At 46.0% G+C, this 27,757-nt stretch overlaps 1 protein-coding gene across 1 annotated transcript; it reads left to right on the top strand.

The window, feature by feature from the left end:
- Positions 1-415: 415 nt before the first annotated feature.
- LOC111598453 lies at positions 416-4,571 on the top strand. The gene is made up of 3 exons (XM_023313709.2): positions 416-649; positions 4,140-4,311; positions 4,372-4,571. Exons 1-3 carry the CDS (start codon positions 627-629, stop codon positions 4,498-4,500), a joined length of 324 nt encoding a protein of 107 aa, XP_023169477.1. The 5' UTR covers positions 416-626; the 3' UTR covers positions 4,501-4,571.
- Positions 4,572-27,757: the final 23,186 nt, after the last annotated feature.

Here is a 27,757-nt window from a genome sequence, read left to right as displayed (position 1 = left end):
TCCCCCTCTCGCGCTCTCTGTGAGCGCGCGTTTCTGCCATTTATTGAGCATTTTAGCCTTTCATCGATGCTTTTTGGCTAAAATTATTTGGCTCATTTTAATTATTATAACCGCTAAGTACAGGCAGCAGCAGCACACACAGGGGGTGTGGCATACAAATTTTAACTGTTATGCGCTGCGTAGGGTCGCGTCCATGGCGCCATGAGCATGAAAATGAGAATGGAAATGGGAAATGGGAATGGGAATGGGAATGGGAATGGGGCCATTCCCTTGTGCTTGTCGTTTCGGTACATTCCATTGTCATGGTCGGGGCGAGGGCTAGCTTGTTGCCAGAGCTGATTAGTAGTAGGCTCAATTGTTATATAAAATATATATATATATGTGTATTCGCCTATGCGTAGAGCTCGTATTATTAGTTGTCATCGGCTGTTCCGCACTACAACCTAAGACTCTATTGAAATTTTAGTTAATTGACTTGTTTTTTGAGCTTCATCGGCTTGCTTTTAAATTGTTTGTCATGTAGCTTTTGCCTTCGCAATGTGCATCTACTCCTACATCATTATTATTATCGTCTCGCTGGTCATCATCGGACTCATTTTGTTGCACGCTTTCAAGGTTGCGTATTAATGTCGCCGAACGACTCTGTCAGGTATGTCTCTTGGCTCATTTCCTAGATTAGAGCTGTCCAGTGTTGGTAAACGACTTTTGCGACTGCAGAAGTGTGTGAAATGCTATTGGGAATTTTGCCTAGCGGCAGTGTTGGGCAACGGTATTCAGCTGTTATTTTTGTGGCCATGAAGCAGTGTTGGAAAACGACTCGTTTCCAAATGAAAGGTGATAAATTGAAGTTCTTTGATTGACATAGATAAATCGATTGCTAGTAAACAGCACTTAGTTGCTATGAATATTGCCTGACCGCAGTGTTGGAAAATTACATTAAGCAGAAACGACTTTGGCCATGAGGCAGTGTTGGAAAACGACTTGTTGCTATCTGACGTCAGCTCTAAACAGGTATAAATATTACCTGTAAACAGTGTTGGATAACGACTTTACGCTGAAATGGCTGTGGTCGTGAAGCAGTGTTGGAAAACGACTTTTTGATTGCTAAGCATATGGTCGACATGAATGATTTCTAACTTTAGTGTTGGTAAAAAGCTCTGAGCTGTATGAATTCTATCTGACAGCAGTGTTGGATAAGTCACTATTGCTATGGCTCTTACATAGTGTTGGAAAACGAACTATTTAGATATGAAAAAGTAATTGAAGTTCTTTGATTGCCACTATTAGACGTCAGTGTTGGTAAACAGCTCTTCGCTCTTTTAGATGTTGCAGTGTTGGATAACGACTAACAGCAATGCTTCAAACAATCATATAGTCGTCTTGAATATCAACTATTTTCTGTGCTAAAAATAGAACTCGAAAGTCTTTGATTGATTATGCTCTATTTTTTCTGTCTGTGTTGGAAAATGCTGTTTGATGTCATATATATTGCCTGGCAACAGCCCTGAACAATGTCACTCCGCTCTAAATCGCATCCACCATTTATTTATTTATATACAGCTATATTTTTATTGCTTTCTGCTAGTGTTTGAAAGAGACCAGTTGTATCTGTAGAGGAAGCTCTATAAGCTGTAGTTGAGCTCAAAGTATCTTGTGATTTCCCTCAGTGTATAGTAAAATCTGCGATAATCCATCCTTAACAAATATATATATATATATATATATATACATATATATATATATATATATATATATATATACATATATATATGTGTATATCCGATATAAAGAATATAGCTTCAATACTTAAAGATATTGTCGCATTCGACTCGCCTGGCAGAGCGTCTGGGCTCAGCCTCCCGTGCAGTTCATTAAGCAATTATAATTATATGGCAACGACAGCAGCTGCTGGCAGGGCTTGCCGGTGGCGTATGAGTAATAATATTAATAAGCCGTCTTATTTGGCCGCCGCACGTAGACAATGTAAAACAACACGGCGTATGCGTAATTTTCTTGTCGTTATTATTTTACGGGCCAGCGAGCGAACAGTGTGCCAAGCTCTTGGTCTTGGTGCTGGTCTTAGTCTTGGTCTTGGTCTTGGTCTTATCAGCTGGCTGAAGGCATGCTCTGCCAGCGAACAGGAGTCCGCAGCCAGAACTCGCGCTACTCGAGCAACTCGACAGCCGGCGAAACTTTTCGGGCGTCGACGTTGGCTCCGTCTTGGATTTATGCGCTTGAATTTCACACCTTATTGCGTTGTTGCTGCTGGCGGCCTTAAAACAATTAGCGACGGTATTTTATTTTATTTATTTATATACCCTTTCCGCTCGCGCCCGCCAACCCCTTCGCACGCAACCCAATCCGCATTCCAATTGCCAACTCCAACTGGAGTCTGGCCGTGGTTGTTGACTTAATTGGTTGCGCTTGCTCAATGGTTCGTGTCTCGGCTGACAGTGCGTGTGAATGCATTTTGGCTCGGGTTCCTATTGTTCCAGACTCTCTCCCTCTCACTCTCTCCCGCTCTCTTTATTCAGGTTAGCTTGGCTTGGCTTGGCTCGGCTTGACTTGGCTTAAGCCCACCTGGCTGGGCGTCGTGCCTCTGGCTTGGCCTCTCGCCTGCCCATAAAACTAAAATAATAGCCGCATAACATTTTATCTACCGCAGTAATAAATATCCAGTTAATTATAGCAAGCAACAACAGAGCGCGCGCACAATCGGGAAGCTAACGAGAAAAGAGTCAGTGGAGAAATCATATCATAACATATGCTAAGGTTACCGCAACGAGCCGAGAGACCAGCAGAGAGCGAAGAAGTGCGGGAAGGACGCAGGCGAAGCAAAGCATCATTCACTTCAGAGAAAAGCCAATTAAATGGGAAGGGAGGGAGGAGAGAGAAAGAGAGATAGTATGGTTAGATAGAGAACGAGGTAGAGAAAGAGAGAGAGAGAGAAAGAGAGAAAGGGAGAGGCGAGAGAGACGAAAGAGACGAGAGACGAGGAGGAAAAGAAATAATATAAAAAGAGAAAGAGTAAGGGATGAATAGAGGAAGAGAGAGTGAGAGAGAGCACAAAAGAAACACAGGTAGTAAATCTTATGATCGTAAGACTCAGAAAGAAAGCGAGAGAAAGTGAGAGAGAGAGAGAGAGAGAGAGAGAGAGAGAGAGAGAGTGAGCTTAAGATAGAGCGACAGTTGGCTAAAGAGATAAAGAGAGAGCGGCATAGAAAATAAGGCAGAGAGTGAGGAGCCAAACAAGCAGAGATAGAAAGCAAAGAGGGTGCAAGCGAGAGAAGAAGTGAGTCCAAAGACTAGAGAAGAGAAAGAAGAGCAGAAAACGAAAAGGAAAGAAAAACTTGTCTTAGAGCGAGAAAGAAAAATGCAAAAAGAATGAAACTTAAACTGAGAGAGAACCGAGAAGAGTGAAGAAAGTTCAATAAAGAGAGGCAGATTGGAATGTAAAGAGAGAAATATAAATGTGTAGAGGAAGATGAAAATGTAGATGAGAAAGAGGGAGGCAGAAGAAAAGAATAGCTTAGAAAAGGTGCTACGATTTATTCGATACCCAGTATAAGGTATATTGCTATAAGTAATTGCTTTCGACTTGGATGATATCATATAAAAGCATATATGAGATCATATTATGTACCATATAACTACAGCTTATAGTGAACTGACTTCAGGCTCGTCGTCGGAATAATCAAGAGTTCAGCAAGAAGCGAGAGGCATGGCTGGGTTACTATTTGCCAAATCTTGTTGCTTAGTAGTGGAGCTCCACTTCGAATGTTGTCCTGCTCGGTCTTCTCTGCAGCTCAGCGCGACGAGCTGCAGCCAGCCAGAAAACTGTCCAAAGTCGACGCGAGTCTCGCACTGATGACTTACTCAGCTCGTTTGCTAGTTTCAGCAAATTACGAATTCGGAATAGACAGAGCAAAAAGTCAGCATTGGTAATTGAATGGCATTCAAATGGCTTTCACGTGTGCCAAATGGGCTCAGGCAGTCGGGCCGAACCGCTGATTGTGGTTAATACAATAATGATTGGACCGATCGGACGAGTGCGATAATTAATAATTGTCGCGCACTAATTTTCACACTATAACTGCCTACCCCTCCCTCATCCGAACCCTCTCTCCCTTTTCATTTAGGCATTCGACATGGAACGCTGCCCAGATGCGAACCAGACATAAAAACGCGTCGCTCAGCGTCGTAGCTCAACATTGCTCGACTGGACAGACAGCTGGAGAGATGCGTCTAAGCCTAACTTACTTCCTGAGCCTCCTGCTGTTGCTGGCGATGATGTGCGGTCAGGCGCTAGTGGTAAGTGTTCGAATAGCTTCTCTGGTGCACCAGCTCACATTCCACGTTCCTCTCTCGCAGAGCGCCCGGCCACAAGGCCCTTGCGGTCCACCGCCCAGTGGTACACCGCCAAGTGGACCGCGGCCGTCGGGTCCGCCGCCAGGCGGACGCTGCGCGCCACCACCATCGACCACCGCCGCCTCGGGCTAAGCGAGCGCCACGAATGCTCGAAAATTCTGCAACCACCTCGGCAAAAGACTCCACTCCTTCTTTGTGTCTATATATATATGTTTTTTTTTTGATTCTTATTAGCTCACTTTGAATATAATATCGTAAATATTTGCAAGTTGTAAAAAAATTCGAAAATATTTTAATGGGAAAGTAGTTAAAAGCAGAATTAAGTGAAATCATCGAGCCATGTCTAATAAGACTCCAATTGGAGTGTGGCTAGCCAGTGCAGCGCCCTCTATGTCTCATATGTGTTTGTAGAACTATGGATCGACTGTGGTCCAACATTAAGACTGTGCTTTTTTTAGAGCCTTACAACTTTAAGTAGAACTCACTGCTTTAGCTGAGAAGCTGTTTAATGGCTGATTATTGTTTTTTATTAAGTTTGGCTTGACATTTTACTGTTTATTGACAAACATCAAGATATAATCATTACATCCGCAGAATTGTACTGTTTGCTTCGCTTTGTGGACAGAGTGATTGCTACTGATTGGTGCTGTTTGTGATGATTGTGCAAATTAATATTTATGATTGCATCTCATATTGGCAAACCAAAATTATATTGAAACATTAATGTCATGAGTTTTGTTATGAAATAAAGCTCATTTTGTTGATGTTAAAATTATATTTTTTTAGTTTAGTGTAATTCAAAATTGTGTAACTTTAAAAGAAACAGCCAGAAAGCTTTGCAATCAAAGCTATGTATGACTAGCCTTATTGATTGGATAAGATCGCTGCAATAGAAGGAGAGAGAGAGAGGATGTGGGAGAGCGAGATAAAGAGACTGCCATCAGCTTTGTGTAAAAGGTTTTTGCTTCGTGGCCAGCCCAACACGGCTCAGTCCACCTCAGCGCAGCTCAGTCCAGCTAGAGTCCAGGCTCTAGTCCAGTTGAGTGCTCATTTAATTTGCCGTTCAATTCCACATTCGTTTCGGGTGTTGAATTTTTAATCACGCACACGCCTGACCCCAAAAAATGGAGCATAACGAAGGCAGGAGCGTGGCCAAGGAGTCGGGCGTGCTCTCAGCTCTCAGCTCCAATTGAATATGCAAGCCAAGCGAGACTGAGCTGGGGACTGAGAGCGAGACAGAGTCTGGCCACCAAAAACTATGCACACACACACACCCACACACACAGATGAAAGAGGTCAACTCAATTTGGTCGAAAGTGGAGTTGGCTCCAAGCAGACCAAGCCCGAACGCCCACGTCCACAAACCAATCCAGTGAGTCGCCCAACGCTTTAAGTTTAGCTCATTAAATAATATCCTTTGCTGGCTGTGGCAGTGGCTGGGGATGGGTGGAGTGGCACGGACGTCGCTTATCAAAATGTTGCCTGTCGAACGACTGTTCGGCCGAGGGTCTGTGCAGGGCTTCCTTGGGACATGGTCGATGCGTTTGGCCTCTGAACTGCGGCACTTTTTGGTCAGCCCGCCCCCACTGGGCTGGCCACTTGCTGGGACAGTTTTCAGTTTTCAGTTTTGTGAAAACGCTTTTAAATATTAAAATCCATGACGATTTCCAACGCAACATTTTCGCCATATAATTTCGTAGTTCGTTCGAGCTGCGCAGCTGGGGAGCTGGCCCGGAGCTTGGATTGGGGCTGGACGGCTGACTGTCTGGGTGTCTGCCGCCCGTTGCGCATATTGAATTTATTTAATTAAGGGTTCCATGTGGCACACACACACACACACACACACAGATAGGGTTAGTGCTGTATGTGACTCTCAGCTCGATGACTTCATTTTCAAAAGTATGCAACGATTCCTTTTTTTATTTTAATTTTTCTACTGCTGCTGCTGCTGCTGCTGCTGCTGCTGCTGCCGCTGCTGCTTCTGTACATTTCACAATAATTTGCACAAGTGGCGAGCAATCCCCCAAACCCCACCTCCTACCACTACCCCTGCCCCTGCGAATACGTGTCCATAGCTCAGCATAGTTTTTGGGACGAGCTTGCGCTCTGTGGCGCTGTCCAGACTCGGTTGGGGCATGCCACATTTCGACTGACTTCTTCTTGCTGTAATTATTAAACGAGCGCGGGCGCGCGGCAGAGCTGTATAATTAATCGATGTCCAAGCGACACCCAAATCAAATGGGCTTCCAAATAATCGGCCACGAAAACCGCTAATACGCCAACATTGGCAACACAAGAAAAAAAAAAAAAAACAAAAAAAATAAAGCGAGAAAAACGCGACCAAAAATCAACACACAAAATACACAAGCAATGGCAGCAGCAGCATGTGGCATGTGGCATGTGGCAAGCGGCATGAGGCATGAGGCATGAGGCATGTTCGTGTGGCAAGCGCCAGACTTGGCCAACGCAGTCAGTCAACATATGTAAGTGTGTGGCTGGGCGGTTGTGGGTGGTTGTGTTGCAGCAAATGTTGATCAATGCATGCACTCTCGCCCTCTCTCTCTCTCTTTAACAGTGGCTGTCAAAAGTTTGCTAACTGCGCTCAGCTTTGGCTCTAAATGTTTCGACTTTAGCCTAAGCGAACTTTCACCAGATCAAGCATTAGCTCATTAGTTCTAAGCTACAAATGTCTAGGTCCAAATGCACAAGGAACATGCGAAATTGTCTATTTGTAGAGCTACTTCGACCTGCTACTCTAAGCCAAATTAAGCTATAACTAGTTGAGTTCTAGGCGCTCAGCTTGCGCTTTTGCAAAAGTGCTAAAGCGAGTGAGTTTCACCTCTCGCGCTCGACCTCTCTCTCTCTCCCTCTGTCTTCAAGCCAGCTATATATAGAAATAGCAGAGTCGCTTTGCTTAGCATTTCCATTTAAGGCTGCCTTCTCAAATTGCACTAGTATTAGTGTATGAGGCTGAGCGCCTGTCTGCAGTAGCTGTAAAATTATTATCCGAGTGAGTTTGCGTCTTAGCTGCACTGCGAGTGAGCGAGACAAAGATAGCTGTTGCCGAACTTTGCTCCGAATGTGGTTCAGTGAGAGCGAGCTGGCTGCTGAGGCACTCCGAACAGGATCGTTATGGGTGTCAGTCGACGAAGCAAAGGCGACTGAAAGTTGGATAAAATTATAATGGAAGTTGATTCACTCAATACAAGCAAATATATAATAAAAACTGACTAAGGTGTAATAAAATATGATTTAAAAGATATATATGATATATGATATATGATATGATATACATATACGACATGTAATTGCATAGGATAGACGATTCTTCCATATGTCAATTCCGGATAAAACACTTCCTTCTGCTCAAGGTCAACGGCATTCGCATTAGCTTGAATGCAACATTTTTTGGCAAGTGTATGAAGAACTCGCCAGTTGCAGCGAAAGTGTGGGCGGCATCGAAGTGGGTGTGGCTGCTGTGGCATACGGAGGCCGTGGAGCTGTTTGGAGTGGACGCGAATAATAATGATAAACATCGGGCAGGACGGGGCAGGCAGCTGCCGCTGATGTGTGCAGCAAGGACTCCACAGCCACACACACGCACACACGATGTGTGGCACGCACTTTCGCTGCGACGCGACTACGTCAAAAAGTTTGTTTTGACAAATGATGTTGCTGACATTTTGTGTGCCCTCCAAGAGTCTGTCGGGCTGTCTGGCTGTCTGTTGGTCCTTTGCTGATGCAGGACCTGCATCATTTGGTGTCCTTGGCCTCACATGCCACATGTGTGCCACGGACGCCAACGCCGTAGCCGTTGCCACTGCCTAATGAACTTTTGTTTGCGCCTCTTCGACAATTGACAGCGAAATTATGAGAAAGAGGAGGGTAGAGGAGAGACAGAGAGGTCTATATAGAGAGTGGGCGAGAGAGTGTGTGGGAGAGAGATAGAAACAAGTTATCCAGCAGCCTAAAATCATTTTGCAGCTCAACAAGTCGCGCTTAGCTCAAACACTTAATGAGAAACTGAAGAAGCAGAAGATCAAAGTAAAATAATTAAAAGAGGCAATTAAAACATATAAAAATTAGATCGAAAGCAACACCAAGCAGAAATAAATATAAATTGAAATTATTAATAAATTTCATTAACAAAACATCACCCATTGCACATAATAATTCAAATAAATATTAACATTCTGTCTATTATTATATCAATGTATATATATATATATATATATATAACCAAAGCAAACCCACTCACAAACCTGTCGCTGGCTTAGTTGAGTAAATCTGCTTGTTGTTTGCACTCAAGAGCGCTGGGCATTTGCTTTGCACTCAATTTCTCCGCTCGAGCGGTGAGCATTTTCGAAAACAGGGGAAACCTTTCGAAACTGAGCGAGTTCGAAACGCGCATAGCGAACCACATGCGAACGCGCTCAATGAGGGGCAGCCGTTGAGCGCAAATGGCACGACGTGCGAGCGCGCACGCAACTGGCCGGACAAGCGCACGAGAGAGACACCAACAACAACTGAGTGCTACCAGCACTCACTCAAAACAGCAGGGGGCAGGGCCTTGGCACAAAGCGGACAGCCGATTTCTTCAAATAGTTCCAAATGCAAATGGCGGCCAGGCCGAGCGACAGGTTTAACAATAATAAAATACGTTAAATAAATATTTTTATTTTCTTTTTTTAATTTAATTTTTTCTCATTTTTTAAAGTTTTTTTTACTGTTTTTCTGTTTATTTTTTTTATATTTTGTCTTTAAGGCTTATCGCGTTTGCTTGCCACAAGATCAAATTTGGCGACAAGTGCGTGGCTGGCTGGCTGGCTAGCTCGGTGGGTTGCATTGTATGCAAATGCAGTTGCAAGTGCATTTGTGGTGCGTGCCACAGGCAACTGGCAACTTGTAAACGATTATCAATTTGTCATAAATGGATGGGGCTGCCGCTGATAGATGTTGGCCCCGGCCAAGGCAATTGGCCAAAAATGTGCATCGGCTCACCGCGATAGGCCTACAAGAGAGGCAACAACACTCTGAGCCACCGCGTGGAAGAGAGGGACGCCGCGCGGTAGAAGCCACCAAAAATGGGTCAAACACACAGAGAGAGAGGGGGGGGAGGGAGAGAGAGGGAGGGGCCGATTCGTCTCGCTGCTGCTGCTGCTGCCACTGCTGTTGGCCCCTTGTAGATGTTAATCGCATTTGATTTAAATACAACTTTGGCTAATTTATGTCGGCGACTGTCAACGCTCTGCCCACTTCCTGCCTTGTGGCTCCATTGTCCTAGTCGCATTTGCCGCATTTGGCAGCCCTGGCACACGACTAGATCCTAACAGCGGGCGAAAGGTCAGCGGCTCGCCGCTCGCAACAATCTTCAATGCGAAGCACTCAGATTGGCCTAGGTCTCAGCTCTCAAGACTCAAGACTCAGGCCTCAGTGCCTTCCCAACCAGCAGATACCCTGCACAGCCAAGCAGCTAAGCAGCTTAGCAGCTGAGCTGACCCTAAGCTGTCTAATTATCATTCACCTTAGAGTTGGACCTGTTCGACGTATTCCCACTTGAAGCTCGCAAGCTTTATCAAGGCTAAAAGTGAAGCTGAAGTTCCGGTTAGACAACTCGAAGAGTTTTCATTTATAAATGTTGATAAAAGGCTTTAAGGCAGAGGTGTGTGAGATCCTTTGATTGATATACATAATTTTTTGACCAGGTCGACGCGCTGAGCCGATCTAGCCATATTCAGTCGTTCTCTACGTCTGTCTTGTTCTTTCGTCACTCTGTTTGTCCGTTCAGTTGTCCGGCTGTCCGTGCGTCTGTTTATCTGTCCGTCTGTCTGTCCATCCGACCGTTCGTCCTTCCGTCCGTCCGTTAGTTCGTCCGCTAGTCCATCCTTTAGTCCGTTCTTCCGTTTGTCTCTCCGTCCGTTCTGTGACTGTGTCCGTATTTCTAATTGTCCGTCTGCTTAACCGTTCTTCTGTCTGCCCGTCCGTGCGTCCATGCATTAGTTCGTTCATCCGCTCTGTGACTACTTGTTCATCTGCTTGTCCGTCCGTTCATCTCTCCCTCTCTCCGTGCTTCTATTTATCCATTCATCTGCCTGTAAGTCTCTCCGTGCGTTCATCTTCTTATCACTCCAGCCGTTCGTCTATCTGACCGCTCTTTCGTCTTTCCATCCGTCTGCCCCAGCGATCTAGTTAGTTAGAAGAGCTAAGATATTGAAGTTCAGATTATATATTCCTCCTTTACTCACGCATCGCTAGTTTATCTTTGTTCTTCGAGAGCTCAAGGCATTGCCGTATTCCCAATACGAGGCGAGGTCAGGTCAGGTCTCTGAGCTTGAAGATCTCAGAGACCTGAGGCCTAATTCTATGAATACATATATTCGCAGTGGGTAACCTTGCCTCCTTCCATTCAGAGTATCTGCCGGTCGGGCATTCCCGATTTCTTAAGCTGCGATATTTAGCTGAGTCTTCCAAATCGATCGATATTTTGGGGCCTTGCCTGAAACTGTTTCTAGACAAAGGTCCAGTCTAGTCGAGTCTAGTCTGGGTGAGTCGCAGCCACATCTAGTTCTGTGTTCCAAGTAGGCCTGAGACGCCGAGACTTTGGGTAATTTAAAGGCAAAACTGAATGAGCTGAGTTGAGGTTGAGCTTGAGGTTGAGTGCGCGCCAAATAAACAGCCGCAAATATGTCGAAAACAATAAATTTGCAAAAGGATGCCACGCACACAGGGAGTAGGAGGAGAGAGAGAGAGGGAAGTTGGCGACTCTCAATGGCATTTTGCATAGTTGGAGGCGTTTTAGATGAAAGGATTCGTCTGGCTGTTGGACGCGTCGCTGGGTCCTGCGTTGCCACAGGCAAATCTTCAGCCAAATATTTGCCGCGACGCGCACTTTATTATTATCCTTTTATTATCAATGAAAATACACCCACACATAGAGGGAGACAGCGAGAGAGCGAGAGAGACACATACAGTGAAGCCGCACTAAAACAAACAAAAAACTAGCCGCGTGCATTGGAGCGCGCTGATTATTATTATCCAAGGCAAAGGCGTTCAAAAAAGGGACGCACACACATGGCACACACACACACACACACACAGCTCACACACCCACTCAGTCTAGCTGGGCTATTGAATTAACGGCGCTGCACATGGTGATGCTCGCTCAACTCCTCAATTAATCGCACCTTTTCAGCACACACGCACACACACACACACGCACACACACACACACACACACACACACACACACACATATATATATATATATACCTATGTTTATATAGCCTTCCCCTGCTTTAGTTCTTCAATCAACTTTTGTTTCTCAAGACATCAATTGGGCCACCTGCCCCAGCCGCCCGCCGCCTCAGCCACGCCCCTTTACAGCCATTGCCATTTGTTGTTGTTTGAGTTGGGCTCGAAGAACTATCGAATGCATTTGACAGCTGCTTTTAATATTTCCATATTTCGCTTTGAATGGCATTTGCCATGGCCAGAGAGGGCGGGGGTAGGAGCGTAGGGGTAGGTGGAGAGGGCGCAGAAGAATTAAAGTGTAAAGTCCTATGCGAATGCCTCAAAAGTTATCCAATAATTGAGTTAGACAAAGAGCTTTGCTAGTGCCAAGACTTCTGCTTCATGTTGTTGTTGTTGTTGTTGTAATTCGCAACTGGTTAAGGCTTCAGAGCAGTCGTAACGCGTGCAATTGAGAGCAGAGTCTGCCTAGCTTGGCTGCATATGCCACCTTTGCCTTGCCTAGCACTCATAACGAAGACTGCCCAAGGCTCTGCTGATGCCCTTTGTGTGACTGGAACTCCTAGAAGAAACTAGATCTTTGCGCTAGGAGTGCATACACACATGGGAAAGGGCTGCGCTTGGCTGAAGCCTTCAGATGCCTGAATTCGTGGTCAGCTTGAACAGCCTAGTGGACTTAGTTCTTGGGCTTGAAAGCTGCATATTGCAGATCAGCTTTGTAGCAATGCATCGATAACTTGCGCTACTTAAGTTATCGATCTGCCTGGGTGGGCAGAAGATCTGTTGGGTATTTCAGATCAGCCGACGCTGGCTGCTTGGAGGGCAACTCATGCTGATTAAAGCTGGGCTAGAGAACGATGTGGCCAAGTCTGGGGCTAATCAGCAGCATGTGGAGCGAGCGAGGGAGCACAGCTGTGGGGCCTAAGCCCATGTAAGTCGGCAGGACGCGTTCGCGATTTGTGCATTACATTTGAGGTCTCGGTTTTGGGCTTTGGGCTTTGGGCTTTGGCAGCTGAATGCAGCTGTAAAAAAATGATAATCACGCGGCCTGAAAGTATGCAGCGCACGTTTGACAAACGGCAGACAAACAGCGCAGCATTTGACAAAAAAGCGCAGCCGAGTGGTGGCTGGAGTGGTGCCAGGTGTGGCTCGAGTGGCATGCAGCAGCGTAAAACGCAGCTCATTGTGGCGCTGCCTGACCGAAAGTGCTTGAGCGAGCGAACAGCGGCAGGCAACAGGCAACTGCCAACTGCCAACTGGCAAAAGGTGTCCTGGGCAAGGACATGCTAATGTTATTTTTATATTACTCGCAACACGGCAGCGCCAGCTACTTAGAGCAGGGCCGCCTTTGTTTTTGGCCATGCATGTGTTTAATTTTAATGAAATTAACGCGTGTAATGGCAGCCACGCCCCCGCACAGTGCATGGCAAGACAGGCTGAGAGAGAGACACAGCGAGTCCTTGTTGGCCTTTTTCCGTTTTTTTTGTTGCTAATCTGCTGCTGCTGCTGCTGTCCGTTCGTCCGCTTTTGATGTATGTCATGCATGGCTCGGCCGCAGCTGGAGTGGGCGGGCGAACGTGTTAAATGTTAATTAAAAAGCAGCCGTTGCAACTGTAACAATTGCGGACGATGCGTGGCAGCCGCACAAGGAATCCGCTCCAAGATGCGGCTTAGCGCGGCGACGCCACATAAACACGCCTAATTAAGGACGCAGCTCGCTCGCCTTTAAGTTGGCGGCGCTTAATTGGCCAGCGTTCTTTTTGCCCAGCAGACACGGCGCACAAAGTGGTAAACAAACGAACAGGTTAACAAGGGGGAGGGAGACAGGGAGACTGGGAGACAGGGGTAGCTTCCTTTTGCTTGCACGCAGCTCCAACCGCAGGCCGGTCCAAGCCGCTTGCCCCCGGCGAGCAGCCAAACAAAATGTCATCTTAAATATAATTTTCGCGTATTTTTCTTTGCCACGTTCCGCTCGGCTGTGCCGCGGGCTCCGCTGCACAAGAAAAGATTTGCAAGCGGTCGCATGTGTGAGCCACCGCAGCAGCCAGCCCGGCCGCAACTGTCGCTACAGCTGCATGCCTTGCTCCTCTGCCACGTCGGGCTCTTTGGTTTTTGGCTAAACACGCTCAAGTGCTGCAGGCGCTACAGCTCAGAGGCGAATGCCTTTGGCTTGCTGTTGTCCGGCATGATCCTGGTCAATTTAGAGTCTCTACAGAGCCAAGTAGCTCGGAACTGCTTGCTGCCTGCCGGCTGCTGCTTCAGCTCGCATCGATTGCCTTGACTCCAGCTGGCCAAGTCAAGTCTCAACTCGCCTTTAGCTGTGCTATTGTCACTCGATTTGCTCAAATGCCGCATCGTGCACTCTACACACCTGCACGGAGCCGCCTGGGCTTAGGTCTAGTTAACACAAAGCAACCGCTGCGAAAATAAAAAAAAAAGAACGTTGCCACAAGGCGCGCCTTGTTGGCGGTCGGAGATAAACGCATAAATGACGAGCTGAAATCTTTTTGCTGCGGCATTTTCTTGAAGCTCTGTTCAGCCTGCCCACCTGCCCACCTGCCCAGCTGCCCAGCTGCGCTCCCCGCCTCGCACAGTCTTCGTCCGCCAATGTTAAAAAGCATTTTTTTGTTAAGCCTTTCAGAAAAAACGTCGCTTACCGCGGGCACAGCGCACAGTCGAAACTGTGGCCTGTGCTGTGGGCGTGGGCAGGGGGCGTGGCATGTGTAAAAATTATAAGAATTTCGCTCTCAAGTTCTTTACGCGCTGTGTCTCTGTGTGTGCCTTCGACCCATCTACGGCTTTCTCTTTATTCCCTCTCACTCCCCCTCACTCTCCCACTCTCCCACTCTCCCACTCTCTCTCTCTCTCTCGCACTGCCTCTATCTTTTTTTTAGCATTTGCAAAATATGCATGATGTGTTTTTTGTACCTTTTCAGGCTCCTTTTCTTGTGCAGCTGCTGTATTTATTTTATTAAGAATGTGTAAATTTCTACTTTATGCAAAAGCAGCGGCCGCGACTTCTTAGCATTTTTGCCCATTTAAAACCCGAAAACAAAAAAGGGAATATGTATGGCAGCAGAAGAAGAAGACGAAGTAGCACTAGAAGCCGCAAAAAGAAATGCCAAATGCGAAATGCGAAATGCCTGTGGAGCAATGCGTTTGATGCGGCTCGGAGACATTGCTTAAAGACAGGCGTTAAAGCCAGGCCGAGCACATGGGCTGGTCCGCAGCTCGTGCTGGTCTCCGCTGGCAGATCTGGAGCCATTAATCGCATTGGTGTTTATTTAGCTTGTAATTACATTCATTTATTTACTTATTGACTGTGTCGACGCAGCAGACGCCCCAAAATAACTAACAATATTCCGGACAGCCGCCTGCTCGGACTCTGACCTAGAGTAAGCCGCAAGGAGCGCGTGGCCAACCCCCATTAAAAGCCAATATCTGTGAGCCGGCTGCCAGCGAAATAAGAAAAAATGTCTTTGAATGACTGACAATCAATTTGGCTTGACTGCATGCCGGCGATGGGACGGTGGGGCTGGTGGTTCTGGTGGGGCAGTCGCTGCTCTCGTGTCGCCTTAACGAACGTTGAAAATTACTTTGACATAAGTTAATTAATCTTTGGCGCGCAAAGTTCGTGTTTGAAATATTGCACAGCTCCGCAAAGGCAAAACAAAAATGTTTGCCCAACCACAAGGCACTCGGCTCGCCAGTCGCCAGGAAGCGAGCACCACCAAGCAACCAGAAAGCTGACTGACTGACTGGCTGGCTGAGTGAGTGACTGCCTGCCGTCCGGAGGGTCTGTCCGACATGAATGAAATATTTGTCAATGAGTATTGCTAATTTACAAGTTTGATTTGTGCCAACTTCACTTCCGGCAGATAGGACAGGTCGCTCCGAGCTTGGCCCAGGACGTCTGTCAGACCTTGAGAAATTGCCAAAGCATTCTTTTGGCTAGCCGTACATAAATAAAATTAAACACACTCACGTGCTCCGACGGACGAAACTTTTACCTTGTCCTCGACACAAAACTGATTAGCTTAGCTAAGACTCTGACTTAATCCCAAGGATAACGAATTAGTTAGTAACGGAAACTGAATATTCTACTAGATGATCTCTACTTGATCTGAGTTTACTGTGACTTGACTGTGTGTCCTGCACCTACCAACAGAGCGAACTAGGCTGATGAAGTTTCTATATATGATATAAAATTTATAGTCAAGTCCAATCGGATTTCCTTGCTTTGGCTCTCAGTTATTGCATGTTCTGCGAAAGCAAAGCGAAATCAATCAAATCAAAGTCCTAATGATCCAGAGCAATCCGAGTGCGAGTGGCCTTCGCGCCGAACAGAAAACAAACACGAAATGTCCGAGGGTAGCCCACAGAATCAATGAGCCTTGCCATATGCGGCTGATGATGCGACTGTCGGAGTTTGGGTTGTGGTCGTGATAGTTCTTAGCTCTGAAGTGGACCACCTAGCGGGCTACGAAGCGAGTCCTGGCTGAGTCCTTTGCAGTCATTTCTCATACAATTGCCACTGTCATTTGGCTGTCGCCTGAGCTGGACGAGGCAAGGAGAACAACTTGTAATGGACTTTAATCAATTAATTTGAAAACGCTTTTCATTGGCAATGCGACAGGCTGGGCGGAGGCAGGGGAACGGCTTGTCTGTGGACAATGCGAAAGCGTCTGGCCCGCTCGCTGGCCACTTTCTTGCAGAGACCCAAAATCCGAGACCTTCGAGACAAACGGAAATACATGGCCAAGCCGATGCCAAAAATGTAACTGCCAGAGGTTGGAGCGAGGGCCGCAGGGAAGACGAAAAAGAATAAATAAACAACCCGCTGCGGGCAGAGGCTGGCTGGCTGGCAGGCAGGCAGGCAGGAGCAGAAGCGGGCGACAAGGAACAGGACACAACGAACGCACTTAAAACACAATGATGCTCATTGTGTCTGACAGCCAGGCGGCGGGCAAAGGACGAACAACAACAACAACAACTGGGGACAACTGGGAAGCTGCTGCAGCTCAGCTACCAGAGCTGGGGCCACGAGTGAACGTGCGTGTGTGTGTGTGGTGAGAGGGTTTGGGAAGTAGTTGGCAGGGCTGATCCGTTGGAGCCACACACACCTAAGACGACGACGATGTCGTGGCTGTTGGCGTCGTCTGTCTGTGCCCGTGCCCGTGCCCGTGCCCAGCTCCCTGATCCGCTGGCACTTTGATTACGCATTGGCTTTGCCAGCTGCCTGCTGTCCTTTAGCTCCTGGTTGAGTCCTGCTCCAACTCCAACTCCAACGCCTTTCATTCCTTCCTTCTTTTTTTGTTGTTTGCATTTGCGTTTGTTGTCCTTTTGGCACTTCAGTTTGATTTCGCTTGCTGCTTGGCTTTGCCCTGTTGTCCTGTTGTTTAGGTCTCCCGTTGTTCCATTGTTCCGTTGTCCTGTCCTGTTTGGTCACGCACTTTTTGGCATCGTGGCGCTCTGGCAATTAATGCACGGACTACGACGCGCCACTCGAGTGTGTTTGCGAGTCATTGAAAACAAATTAGTGTCGATGAAGTCAAAAGGTTCCACTTAGCGAGTGGCCACTGTCAACGAGCCTCAGCTAGAGCCAAAGTCTATCAAGTTCTATTACGAAGCTTTCTATGATTCTCAGATCTTTAACTTGCATCTGCTTACAGCTCATCGGCTCAATAGCTATTGGGAGTTGAAGCTATTCTCAATTGATTTCTCATGTCTTCAAGGTGTCTGGCTATAGATTCTCTAGGCTTCCACAACTATTTTTTATCTAGATTTCCAGATGTGGTCCTCAAGATCTTTGCCAATCTTTTTCATTTGATCGTTCAGAGTCGCCAGAGAGTGAGCTACTTTTGGCCGCTGGCTTATTTTCGTTTCCGTTCCGCCTCCGCTCCATGCCCCGCTCCCGCTCCCCCTCCCGCTGGCTGTCTAACTGTGACTTGAGCGCTGAACGGTGAACAGAAACGTCAACCAATTTCAAGTCACAATGACAGCGAGAGGCGACATTGGCGCTGGACCCTGCAAATGGCAAGAAATCAACGTCAGCTCAGCAGCAGAAGCAGTCGCCATGTGTGCTTAGCTGATCGACTAGCACATACCCTATAAGCAGACAAGAAGTCAACTAGATTCCAGTTAAGCAACGTCTGCAGTTTGCTATGCACTCAACTGACATCAAGACGAATAGTTATACAGAAAGTAAAATCTTTATCTGAAAAATCGACTTTCAACAAGATTTTTGCCATCGAGAGAAAGTTTGCCCTGAGCCATGCCAGCCTTTCACTTGACTCCGCTCTTCGCAGGGTATCCAAATAGAATGAAGCCAAACGAAACGCAGCTGGAAAAAGAATTAAATCAAGAACTCATTAAGGCGCCGGATGCAATCACACTTTGCGCCATTCAACTAGCCACTCGCTCTTCACATCTCCAGCTCTCTCTCCCACTGCCGTTCACTCTGCCTCGCTCCCTCTCTCTGTCTCTCTCGCACGCACACCGCAGAGCTCTGTATAAAAATGGCGTCAACACACAGTGGGAATGTCGCCGTTGCAGTTGCTCTCTGCATCGCTGTCGCTGTCGCTGTCGCCGCCTGCGTTCGCGTCGCTGTCGCCGTCGACGTCGACGTCGCCGTTTGCCGCAAAAGTGCGCACAATTATTCATTAACTTTGCACCGGAAAAGCAGAGAAATTAAAAACTGCCAACGCCAGGATAAATAGGGACAAAGTGCAGAAATTAAAAATATGAGAAATAGTACAGAGAGTAAAAAAAATACAACAACAAGAACAACACAGAAAACAAATGGGAAAAAAAGCGGCGAAAAGAAGCGAAAAAAAAAACACAAGTGAAGCAAAGGAAGAGAACGAACGCGGAGACTCAGGCCGAGCTGAAAGCTGAGAGTAGCCATGGCAAATGCTTAAATAACGGCACCCAGGCAGAGGGCAGAGGGCACGGAGCAGGGGCGGAGGCAGGCGCAGGGGGTGGCTGGAGTGTGGGGCTCACAACTAATAAAACAAAAGTCAAAAGTCCTTAAGCGCAATGAAGAAGCTAAAAATGCAACGCTGCAGCGGCAACGGCAACGGCAACGGCAGTGGCAGCAGCAGCGGCAGCGGCGACAGCTTAAACTACAAAAAGAGCGCGACACTAAGTGAACGTGGCCGGAGTAGGGCAGGGGGTAGGATGTTGGGCACGGAAAAAGGGTTAAGGCTGATGAGCTGATGCTGATGCTGATGCTGCTGACGCTGCCGACCCGCAGTCGGCGTAATGAGCGCGCCCGCCGCTGCGGGCAACCATAAAAATCTCATACAATCCCCAAAACCCCTGCCCCTGCCAGTGGCACCCCTGCTTGGCCCGTTGCTTGCACTCCACCCGCGCGTAGCTGGGCACGCCATTTGACTGCCCGGCCAGCATTTGGCGCAGTGCAGCCATCGCACGACGCCTGAAAGCATGCAGCACTTATTGTTTTATTCGCCAACGAGGAAGGCGATGCTGGAGACGTGCAGCAGGCGGAGAAGCTGGTGACGACGGCAGCATATCCGCTCCACGTCACTTGTGATAATTGCGTGCAGCCGGTAGTCGGTAGCGGGTAGCCGGAGCCCATCTACTACCCACGGCAGCAGTGCTAAGAAACGCAAAATCTGGCAACGCCAAGCCAAACCAAGCCAAGTGACACATGCAAAAAGGCGCAACCCGAAGCCCTTAGACGGCCTCCTCAGCCAACTGTGAAGCCTTTGTGCATATCGCGAACCGGATCAGCGCCAGCGACAACTACCAAACGAGGCTAAAACAAAAAGGCCAAAATAAAAAGAGCAGGCGGCCCGGGCCAAAGGGCGCAAACAGGAAAAAAAAAACGAAGAAATATTTATATATAGAAAAAGTACAACAAAATTTTGCAGCAGAGAAATGCGAAATAAAAATTCATAATTACGTTTACGCCGGTAATTAAAAATTATTGTAATACACGCAATGGGCAGCTGGCCACGCCCACGCTCACGCCCACGGCCACAGCCCGAATGCGACTCATGTGGCTGGCCAGCACAATCGAGTGCGGGGCAGCTGCCACAGCGGTCGGCTGCACAAATCACGGAAGCCGCCACAGAAAAAGTTCCAAAAGCCAAAAAAATAAAAAAGAAAAGGACATGAGGACGCGAGGATGCGTCTGGTAGACGACAGCAGCGGTAATTACATGATAAAAACTATTTAAGTGGTTGCCAGATACGCAAAAACCGGGCGGACTTCGGAGCGAATGAGTGGCCAAACGCCGAGCGCCGAGCGCCGAGCACCGACCGCGCCCACGGAAGACGTTGCCTTCAGCTGACATCGCAGTCCGAGCAGTGCACAGAGAACGTCTATTAGATGTATTCAAAGGCTGGCACATGTATACAAAATTCCAACTGCAATTACCCGGCGTTGCACGGCTTAGGCAAATTTTGAGACACTAACAAAGGCAGCAGAGGCAAGTTGCTTGCTGCGAAATCATATTAATTGAACTAATTTGAATTATCTTTAAATTAAAAACTATTGCTTTGTATTATAGGAGCTTTAAAGTCACTTAACGATCCACTCTTTCCTTAGTTATTCCAATTAGTTTTGTTGTCACATTCCATGTGAGAGCTCCTGAGCCAAAGAGGAATAAATACATGATTAAGTAACTTGCACACTTTTTATATGTGCAATACTGGCAAGACAATTATATTAGGTGCTCTCAAAAACTAAATTCAATTCATGCCCTCAGCTGAGACGCAATGCCAGGATGTGTTGCAGAATGTTGATCTTGCGCCTCCGGCAAGCGGCTGCTGTCAGTATTATCACAGCAAAAGTAATGCCCAATGGCTATATATAATATAATATAATATATATAATATAATTTAATATACATAATAAATATCTCGCCACCTTTCATTCCCAATCACGAATTTCCAATGCCTTTCACATCCAAGTCCATTTCCATCGATTTCTTATCCGTTTCTAGTCGCCTCTGCTCGTCCATTAACAATCATGACGACTAAATAGCCGTCTCACTCTCACGCTCTCACGCGGAGCTAAGTTCAGCAACAGCTATATTTGTCTCTTTCTTTCACAGTGAGTAGTCAAAACTGATAAGCTTACAGCCAAGACGCAAACCCATTCGGATAATACCTCAACAACAACTCAGCCTCACATCAACACAACTGCAACAGCAGGAGGCAATCATGAGTTAGGATGCTCAGCAAACAGACGCTGCTGCAACTATACAATATTGTACGAGCCACAGAGATCTATGGAACGGGTTTTCAGATGTCAATCTCGATCGTTTTGCATATTGACGCAGATGGAAGGATATTGCGGCTTGTCGCATACATATATCGATTTCTATATACGTATTTTTATATTCATATTTAAAACAATCACATTTCTATACTCACTCCATTGAAGCTGCTCGTCTGGTCGCGCAACTTGCTCTGCTCGCTTTTATCAATACAATTAAAATTTTTAATCAAAATAATTAAATCATATTCCATTGATGGCACAAGCGATTACACAAAAGCGATGGCGCCGACAATGACGTCGAGGACGGCACGATGTTGTCGTGCGTCAAGCCATCAAAGTGAAAATTCAAAGGCCACGCCCCCGACTTCACCTCCGCCCCCGCCCTACCGCCACTGGCAGCGGCATCAGCGGGCACTTAAATTACGCACACATCGTTAAACGCGCGTTTGCAAATTGAACAATATTTGAAAAATTACAACAAAAAATACAACAGAGAATCAACAGCATTGAAGCCCCTGCCACACCCACCCATATGGAGTGCAAAAGGAAAAAAAAATATTGCGAAATTTTTTATTAATGTTGCCGACGGCCAAAAGCCGCGCAGCTCGTTAGCAACTTAAGCTGAGACGACGACGACGGCGAAGGCGAACAAAAGGCAAACGTCAATGCGCCGTCGAATTGGCAACATATTTGCCAACAGCACGACGCGCGAATGCCACCCACCGACCCATCGAACCAACCACCCAGCCGGCGGCATATGCGCGTCGCATAACAAAAAAAAAAGAAAAAGAGAAAAAAATTGCTAGCCTAGCGTAAGCCCCGCGCGGCAACGGCAACGGCATGTGAAGCATCCTCCCGCCACACATTGCTGCAGAGGCTAGCCGCCGCCGCACCGCTCCACCACCCACCCAGTTGCTTGCTCGCGAGCCTTGCCGCGTGTTTGATTACCACGCGCGGTTACACGCAAAACAACGCAATTTTCGGCATGCATGCCGCCAGTCGCAGCACCACATCACCAGGCAAGACGTGGCGAAACCACCCAAGAGCCGGGGCCATCGGCCAGTGTAAGGGGAGGTCGGCGGGTCGATGGGTCGATGGGTCGGGCGGCTGCTGTTCAATACGGGGTACGCGCTCGAGCCGCAAGAAAAATCGCACAAAATCCCACTTGACAGGCGTAGTTAGCAGGCATCAGCATCAAATGCAAATATCAGTCATGTTGCCAGCTAGCGAGGGCTGCTCAAGCAGTTGGCTAGAAGCTGAATGGCAATACATATAACAGAATATATTGTTTTGAAATGTATATCCTTATATGCATCTATGTCTTCTGGCCTTCTATAAGTGAGTTCGTGAGTTTTAATCCACTCAAGAATGTGGAAAATGCGTGGAAGCTCAACATAAACAACTTGGCTAGAGTGGAGCAGTACGAAATGGATAGAAGAAGTTAATATAACTAGTTAGCATGCATGGGCAGTATGATAAGTTTGCATAGCCACGTTCCATTCCATTTCATTCCTTTCTATTCCATTCCATTGCTTTCCATTTCAATTCATTCCTTTCCATTCCACTTCATTAGTTTCCATTTTATTTCATTCCTTTCCATTCCATTCCATTCCATTTCATTCTGTTATAGTCCATTCCATTCCATACCACTCCTTTCCATTCCAGTCCAATCCAATCCATTCCATTGAATTCCATTCAATCCATTCCATTCAATTCCATTCCAAGCTATTCCATTCCAATCCATTCCATTCAATTCCAGAGCATTCCATTCTATTCCACTCCATTCCATTCCACTTCATCCTATTATAGTTCTCTGCGTTCCATTCCATTCAATTCCATTCCAATCTATTCCATTCCATTCAATTCTATTCCATTCCATTCAATTCCATTCCATTCTATTCTATTCTATTCCATTGCATCGGCTCAAGCAGCTCATCGACTTCACCAGCTCCACAAGCTGTGGCCAACTTTCATGCCACCCCCCGCCCCAAGTGGCTCCTCAGAAACATCTTTTGATATATTGAACAGTGGCGACTGGCGGCCCGTCGACTGCGGTTAATGGCTTATTTAAAATTGTGGCGCGGCGCATTTTGAGAAATTGGCAAAACTGGCGGCTGGAAATTGATACGCGGCAATCAGTGCGACAATCCCCCAAGCCAGAGCAGCGGGCCTTAAATCATAATCAGTAAAATGGAAAAAATATAAATAATGAAAATTACGCCGGAGCCGAGAAGCTGCAAAAATTGAATGTAGAACGCGCGCGAGGGTTGCCAAAGAAAAAAAAAATTATAAAACGGAGCAGTAAAAAAAAATTTGCATAATTCTTGGGTGGTTCGAGTGATTTATATGTGAGTGGGTGGGGCGCAATGTTGCGAATCAACAGGATGATTACGCCGAGCTAAGCAGAGAGAGAGAGAGAGAGAGAGAGAGAGGGTGGGATGGGAGGAGTTGACTGAGCTGAACAAAAAACAGAAATGAAATTAATCTAATAAGGCAACATTGTCGTCGTCCTGTTGTTATCCTTGTCGAGCGCCCCGGCAAGTGGGCCACAAAGTTTGTTAGCTTCTCTTGGGCCCAAGTCAATTTTACAAACCATTGATGCAGAAGATCAAACTTCCGCAAATGTTGTTAATGAAATATTAATGCGAAAAGGATATGCAATTGACAATTGTCTCGCTCGCTGGGCTGGCGTCGGCTCGCAGCCATCTGCTTCGGTTGGGCTTAAGAGACAAAGCCGCTCATTTGCATAGAGCCAAGGAATCACAAGTGGCAACGGGAATCGCTCTAAATTAAATTGCAATCTCGGCGCTGCAGATAATACGAAGAACAACTGAAAAATGTCGAAACAAAAAAGTGAAAACTTTCCGAGAGCCAAAATATAATCACGGCCATTAATCATGGCGAGCCACACTCTCTATGCAGCTTCAATTGACATTTTCCATTTGCCCGCAACAGCTCCAACAGCTTCCAGCGTCTTATGCAAATTTTCCAAACGCCCTACGCCCACCTACCGCCCTCCTCTCACCACACATCGTGGCACGTATTGGCTGCAGTTAAAAGCATTGATAAATCATAACCACAATGCCCCGCACAGATTTATGGCGGCGCGAGAAAAATAGCGAGCAGCGCGCAGTGAGCACCGGGCACCGGGACAGCGTCTTAAAAGGGTCCGGCAAAAGGGCATTCGATTTGCATTTCAATTGATGGCACAAACAGAACTGAAGCATATTAAAAAATTCTGGAATTGGAAACGGATATTGCCTAAGATATCGGAATAAGCTAGAGTCAAGATACTCAAATAACTCGAAACGCTGTAGATAAACCTTACGGGTTATCTAGCATCCTAATTTACATCAAGCCTGTTTAATTAGTTGCTAAAGTAAAGCAAGTTGAATAGTTTGTGAAACAATTAATGAACTAGTTCTATTCTATATATATTTTTGAGCAGGAAATTTGATCTAAATTAATAGCTAAATTAGTCGTCCTATAACGCGCGCTGATTTGTATCAACGCCCATCTCTGCGCTTCTCATTTATTTAACTGGTGTTATTATTAATTAACTAATTCTATTTAATGCATATTTCTGCTCAAGAAATTTGATCTAGTTTTAGTTAAAGTTATATTTACTAATTTTATCCTCCTTCAACGCCCATCTCTGCGATTCTCATTTATTTAATTCTTGTAGTTCATGGCACAATGAAGGAACTAGTTCTATTTAATGCATATTTCTGATCAAGATCAGTGGCTTGATTTAGTTCATGCTTACGAAATATTATTTAAATAGGTCTTCCTATGCCTCGCGCTGAATTGTAGCAACGCCCATCTCTGCGCTTCTCATTTATTTAATTCTTGTAGTTCATGGCACAATGAAGGAACTAGTTGTATTTAATGCATATTTCTGATCAAGATCAAGTTTACGAAATATTATTTAAATAGGATTTCCTATGCCTCGCGCTGAATTGTAGCAACGCCCATCTCTGCGCTTCTCATGTATTCAATTAAGGCAATGGCCATGCTTAATTATATATTTATTATTATATTTATTCTTCATGAATGAGCGCCAAGTTCTTATATGTATTCATGAACATTTATTTTATGGAAAGCGCTTTTAGGTTTCCAACGAAACAAAATTCGAGTAGGGAGTTCAGTTTTAATATGATTCTAATAATTAAAATATTTTCAAAAAAGTTCTGCTGGCAAATTTAATAAGCTTTTTAGCAGATTCAACTCTTCAACTAAATCGTTTTGCAACACACAATTTCTCTCTCTCTTGGTTTCACTCTCTCTCTCTCTCTCTCTATGTCTTTCTCTCTCTCTCTACTTATCTATGTATCTCAGTCGCTTGAAAGTATGCAGCGCTTTTGTTGCATGGCTTAACGTTGGCTTAAGTCGCAATGGCAAATGGATTGATTTGAACTTAGGAAAAAGGGTTTATTAGGCACGATAGCTACTTGGCTTGGCTTGGCTTTACAGGCATGTGGTTGGCAGCAACCGCAGATATTTTGGTATCTGGATTCAGACGCTGCCTTCGCTCTGCTGGCTTTAAGTGCGTCGGGCGTCGATTGCAAGTGTCTTCGTGCTGGTGCTGCAGTGTGCGGGTGTGTTAAGTAAACTGTCAATATTTGATGTATGTTAACACCCAGTGCCTACACACACACGCACACGCACACGCACGACCTCGAAGCCCAGAGCCAGAGCCAGAGTGCCAGAGCCAGAGTGCCTGCCTGGCATGTCAACAAACATTCTCGTTGATGACGTCGTCGTCGTCGGCAGTGTCGATGTCGTCTGGAGTGCCGCCGCCTGTTAGCTGCCTTGTTAAACCGATTTGCCATATTTTTGCATGTGTATCTAGCCGCATGCACCATTTGGTAGCCAAATGCCAAAAGGCAGCCACAAGCACACGCGCACCAGGCTGCCAACAAGGATACAAGCATGGCCAGAGAGACGGAAAGACGGAGAGACAGACAGCCACATTCAGCAGACGCCACAGACCCAGAAAACCCCCTTTAGACATGTCGTCTGCAACGTTTTACTGTATTCAATATGTCAAATCGTGTCGATAACGCTCAAACAAGCCCCAGCTCGATGAATTGAAGGATTGCTGGCAGTCCTGGCCGCCATTTGCGGTTGCACCTTGGCATGCCAGCTGCACCAGCAATCGAAGCGAGTCGGAGGGAGCAATTGGTTAGAGCCATTGGTAAACAGCTTTGTGCAGCGTCTGTGCCGCAAACTTAATTAATCAATTTCAAATCAATTACCACAAATTTGTTACCAATATGCAAAGACATGAATCAGAGGCCAGACGCCCGAGCACGAGCCCGAGACTTGAACCAAGATAAGACCCCTGGGGGCCGGCGGCGCATAAACAAATCTTAGCTGTCAAAAGTGCTCAAAGCCATTGTGCTAATCTCGACGTGGGTGGGGCTGGGGGTGGGGCGAACGGGCAGACGGGTGATGGTGCAACAGCTACAGCTCTAACGGCATTCAATAAATCACTAAACACTTGAATGACGCTGCCAATGCAACTTGCAACACATTGCAGACACTTGCAGCCAGCGGGAGGGCAGCGTGTGACTACCAATGCGACTGAGACGGGGGATTAACATGCAAACGACATAAACACGCACACGCACAGACACACACATGCAACACACACATGCAGCACACAGTCGGACGGAAGCGGGCAGCGACCGGATGCCATGGTAAAGGATGCAGTTGCCGTTGCCGTTGCCATTGCTTGGCCTCGTCCTCATGCCGGGCGCAGGGCTCATAATTCAAAATTGAAATTGCAACAATCAATTGCAACAACATGCAACAAATCGTTTGTTGCCTCACAGCCTAATCACTGCACGTTAGTTCAACAGCCAGCGGAAGCCCGGCAAAAGGATGCAAATCTGCAACTGAATCAGAATCGAAATGTGCCTGTGAATGTGAGCACACATACATACGCACACCCACACATGTGCACATGTATGTGTATATGTATGTGGGCTAGCAAATAAATCTCGGCCGAAGCACTTAAAATGTGTTCAGTTCGATTGTTCAGTTAATTTAAGATAATTTCTCAAGCAGTCCGTGATTAACTAGCTCCACTGTAGCTGCAACCGATTGATTTATTGACGAAGTGAAAGATCCATACGCGATGGGAGAGCAAAGAGGAGAAGTCTGTCAGCTTGAAAGAGTTGAAGAAGTCGCCGAACTGCAAAGAAAGAGAGAAACTTCAGCTCAAGCTGCCATTGGAAGTGCCTTGAAATTGTAAAAGATAATGATCGATAGCTTGATGAATATATAATCAACAAATAATAATAGAAAATAATTCAAAATTTAATTTAGATATCAACAACTTAACATTTGACTTTTTTGTCTATGTGCAGCAGAAAATGTTTATTATTTAATTAATTAATTAATTATTATTATTATTATTATTATTATTAATATTAATATTATTATTATTAATATTATTATTATTATTACTATTACTATTATTATTATTATTAATATTATTATTATTATTTTTTTTTTTTATTATTATTATTATTAATATTAAAATTTTTATTATTATTATTTTTTTTTTTTTTATAATTAATAATTACTGTAAGCAATAAATACCTAATAAGTGCATGGCTTTGTGCAACCAAATGTTTCTTTCCATATTTCGCCTGGCTCTAGGAAACTTCTGGCTCGATGCATTCCGATGCCCTGCCCATTGCTCGGCAGCTCAGCAGAGAAACTGAAATTCTAGTTGCTTGCATTATTTTATATGATTATCAAATGTTAGTTGCGGATGCCCTGTAGTTAGTCTCTGTTTTGATGTTACTCAAAAATCATGTGTAATTAAATTGACCAATTAACCCCAGGACTGGGCTGCTACTACAGCTGCTATTCCTATGAC

Source organism: Drosophila hydei, unplaced genomic scaffold (assembly GCF_003285905.1).
Source record: "Drosophila hydei strain 15085-1641.00,03,60 unplaced genomic scaffold, DhydRS2 tig00000211-arrow-pilon, whole genome shotgun sequence".
In the NCBI taxonomy this organism is placed as follows: domain Eukaryota; kingdom Metazoa; phylum Arthropoda; class Insecta; order Diptera; family Drosophilidae; genus Drosophila; species Drosophila hydei.
The sequence above is the reverse complement of the archived record's forward strand: the minus strand, read 5'-3'. Positions and strand labels throughout refer to the sequence as shown.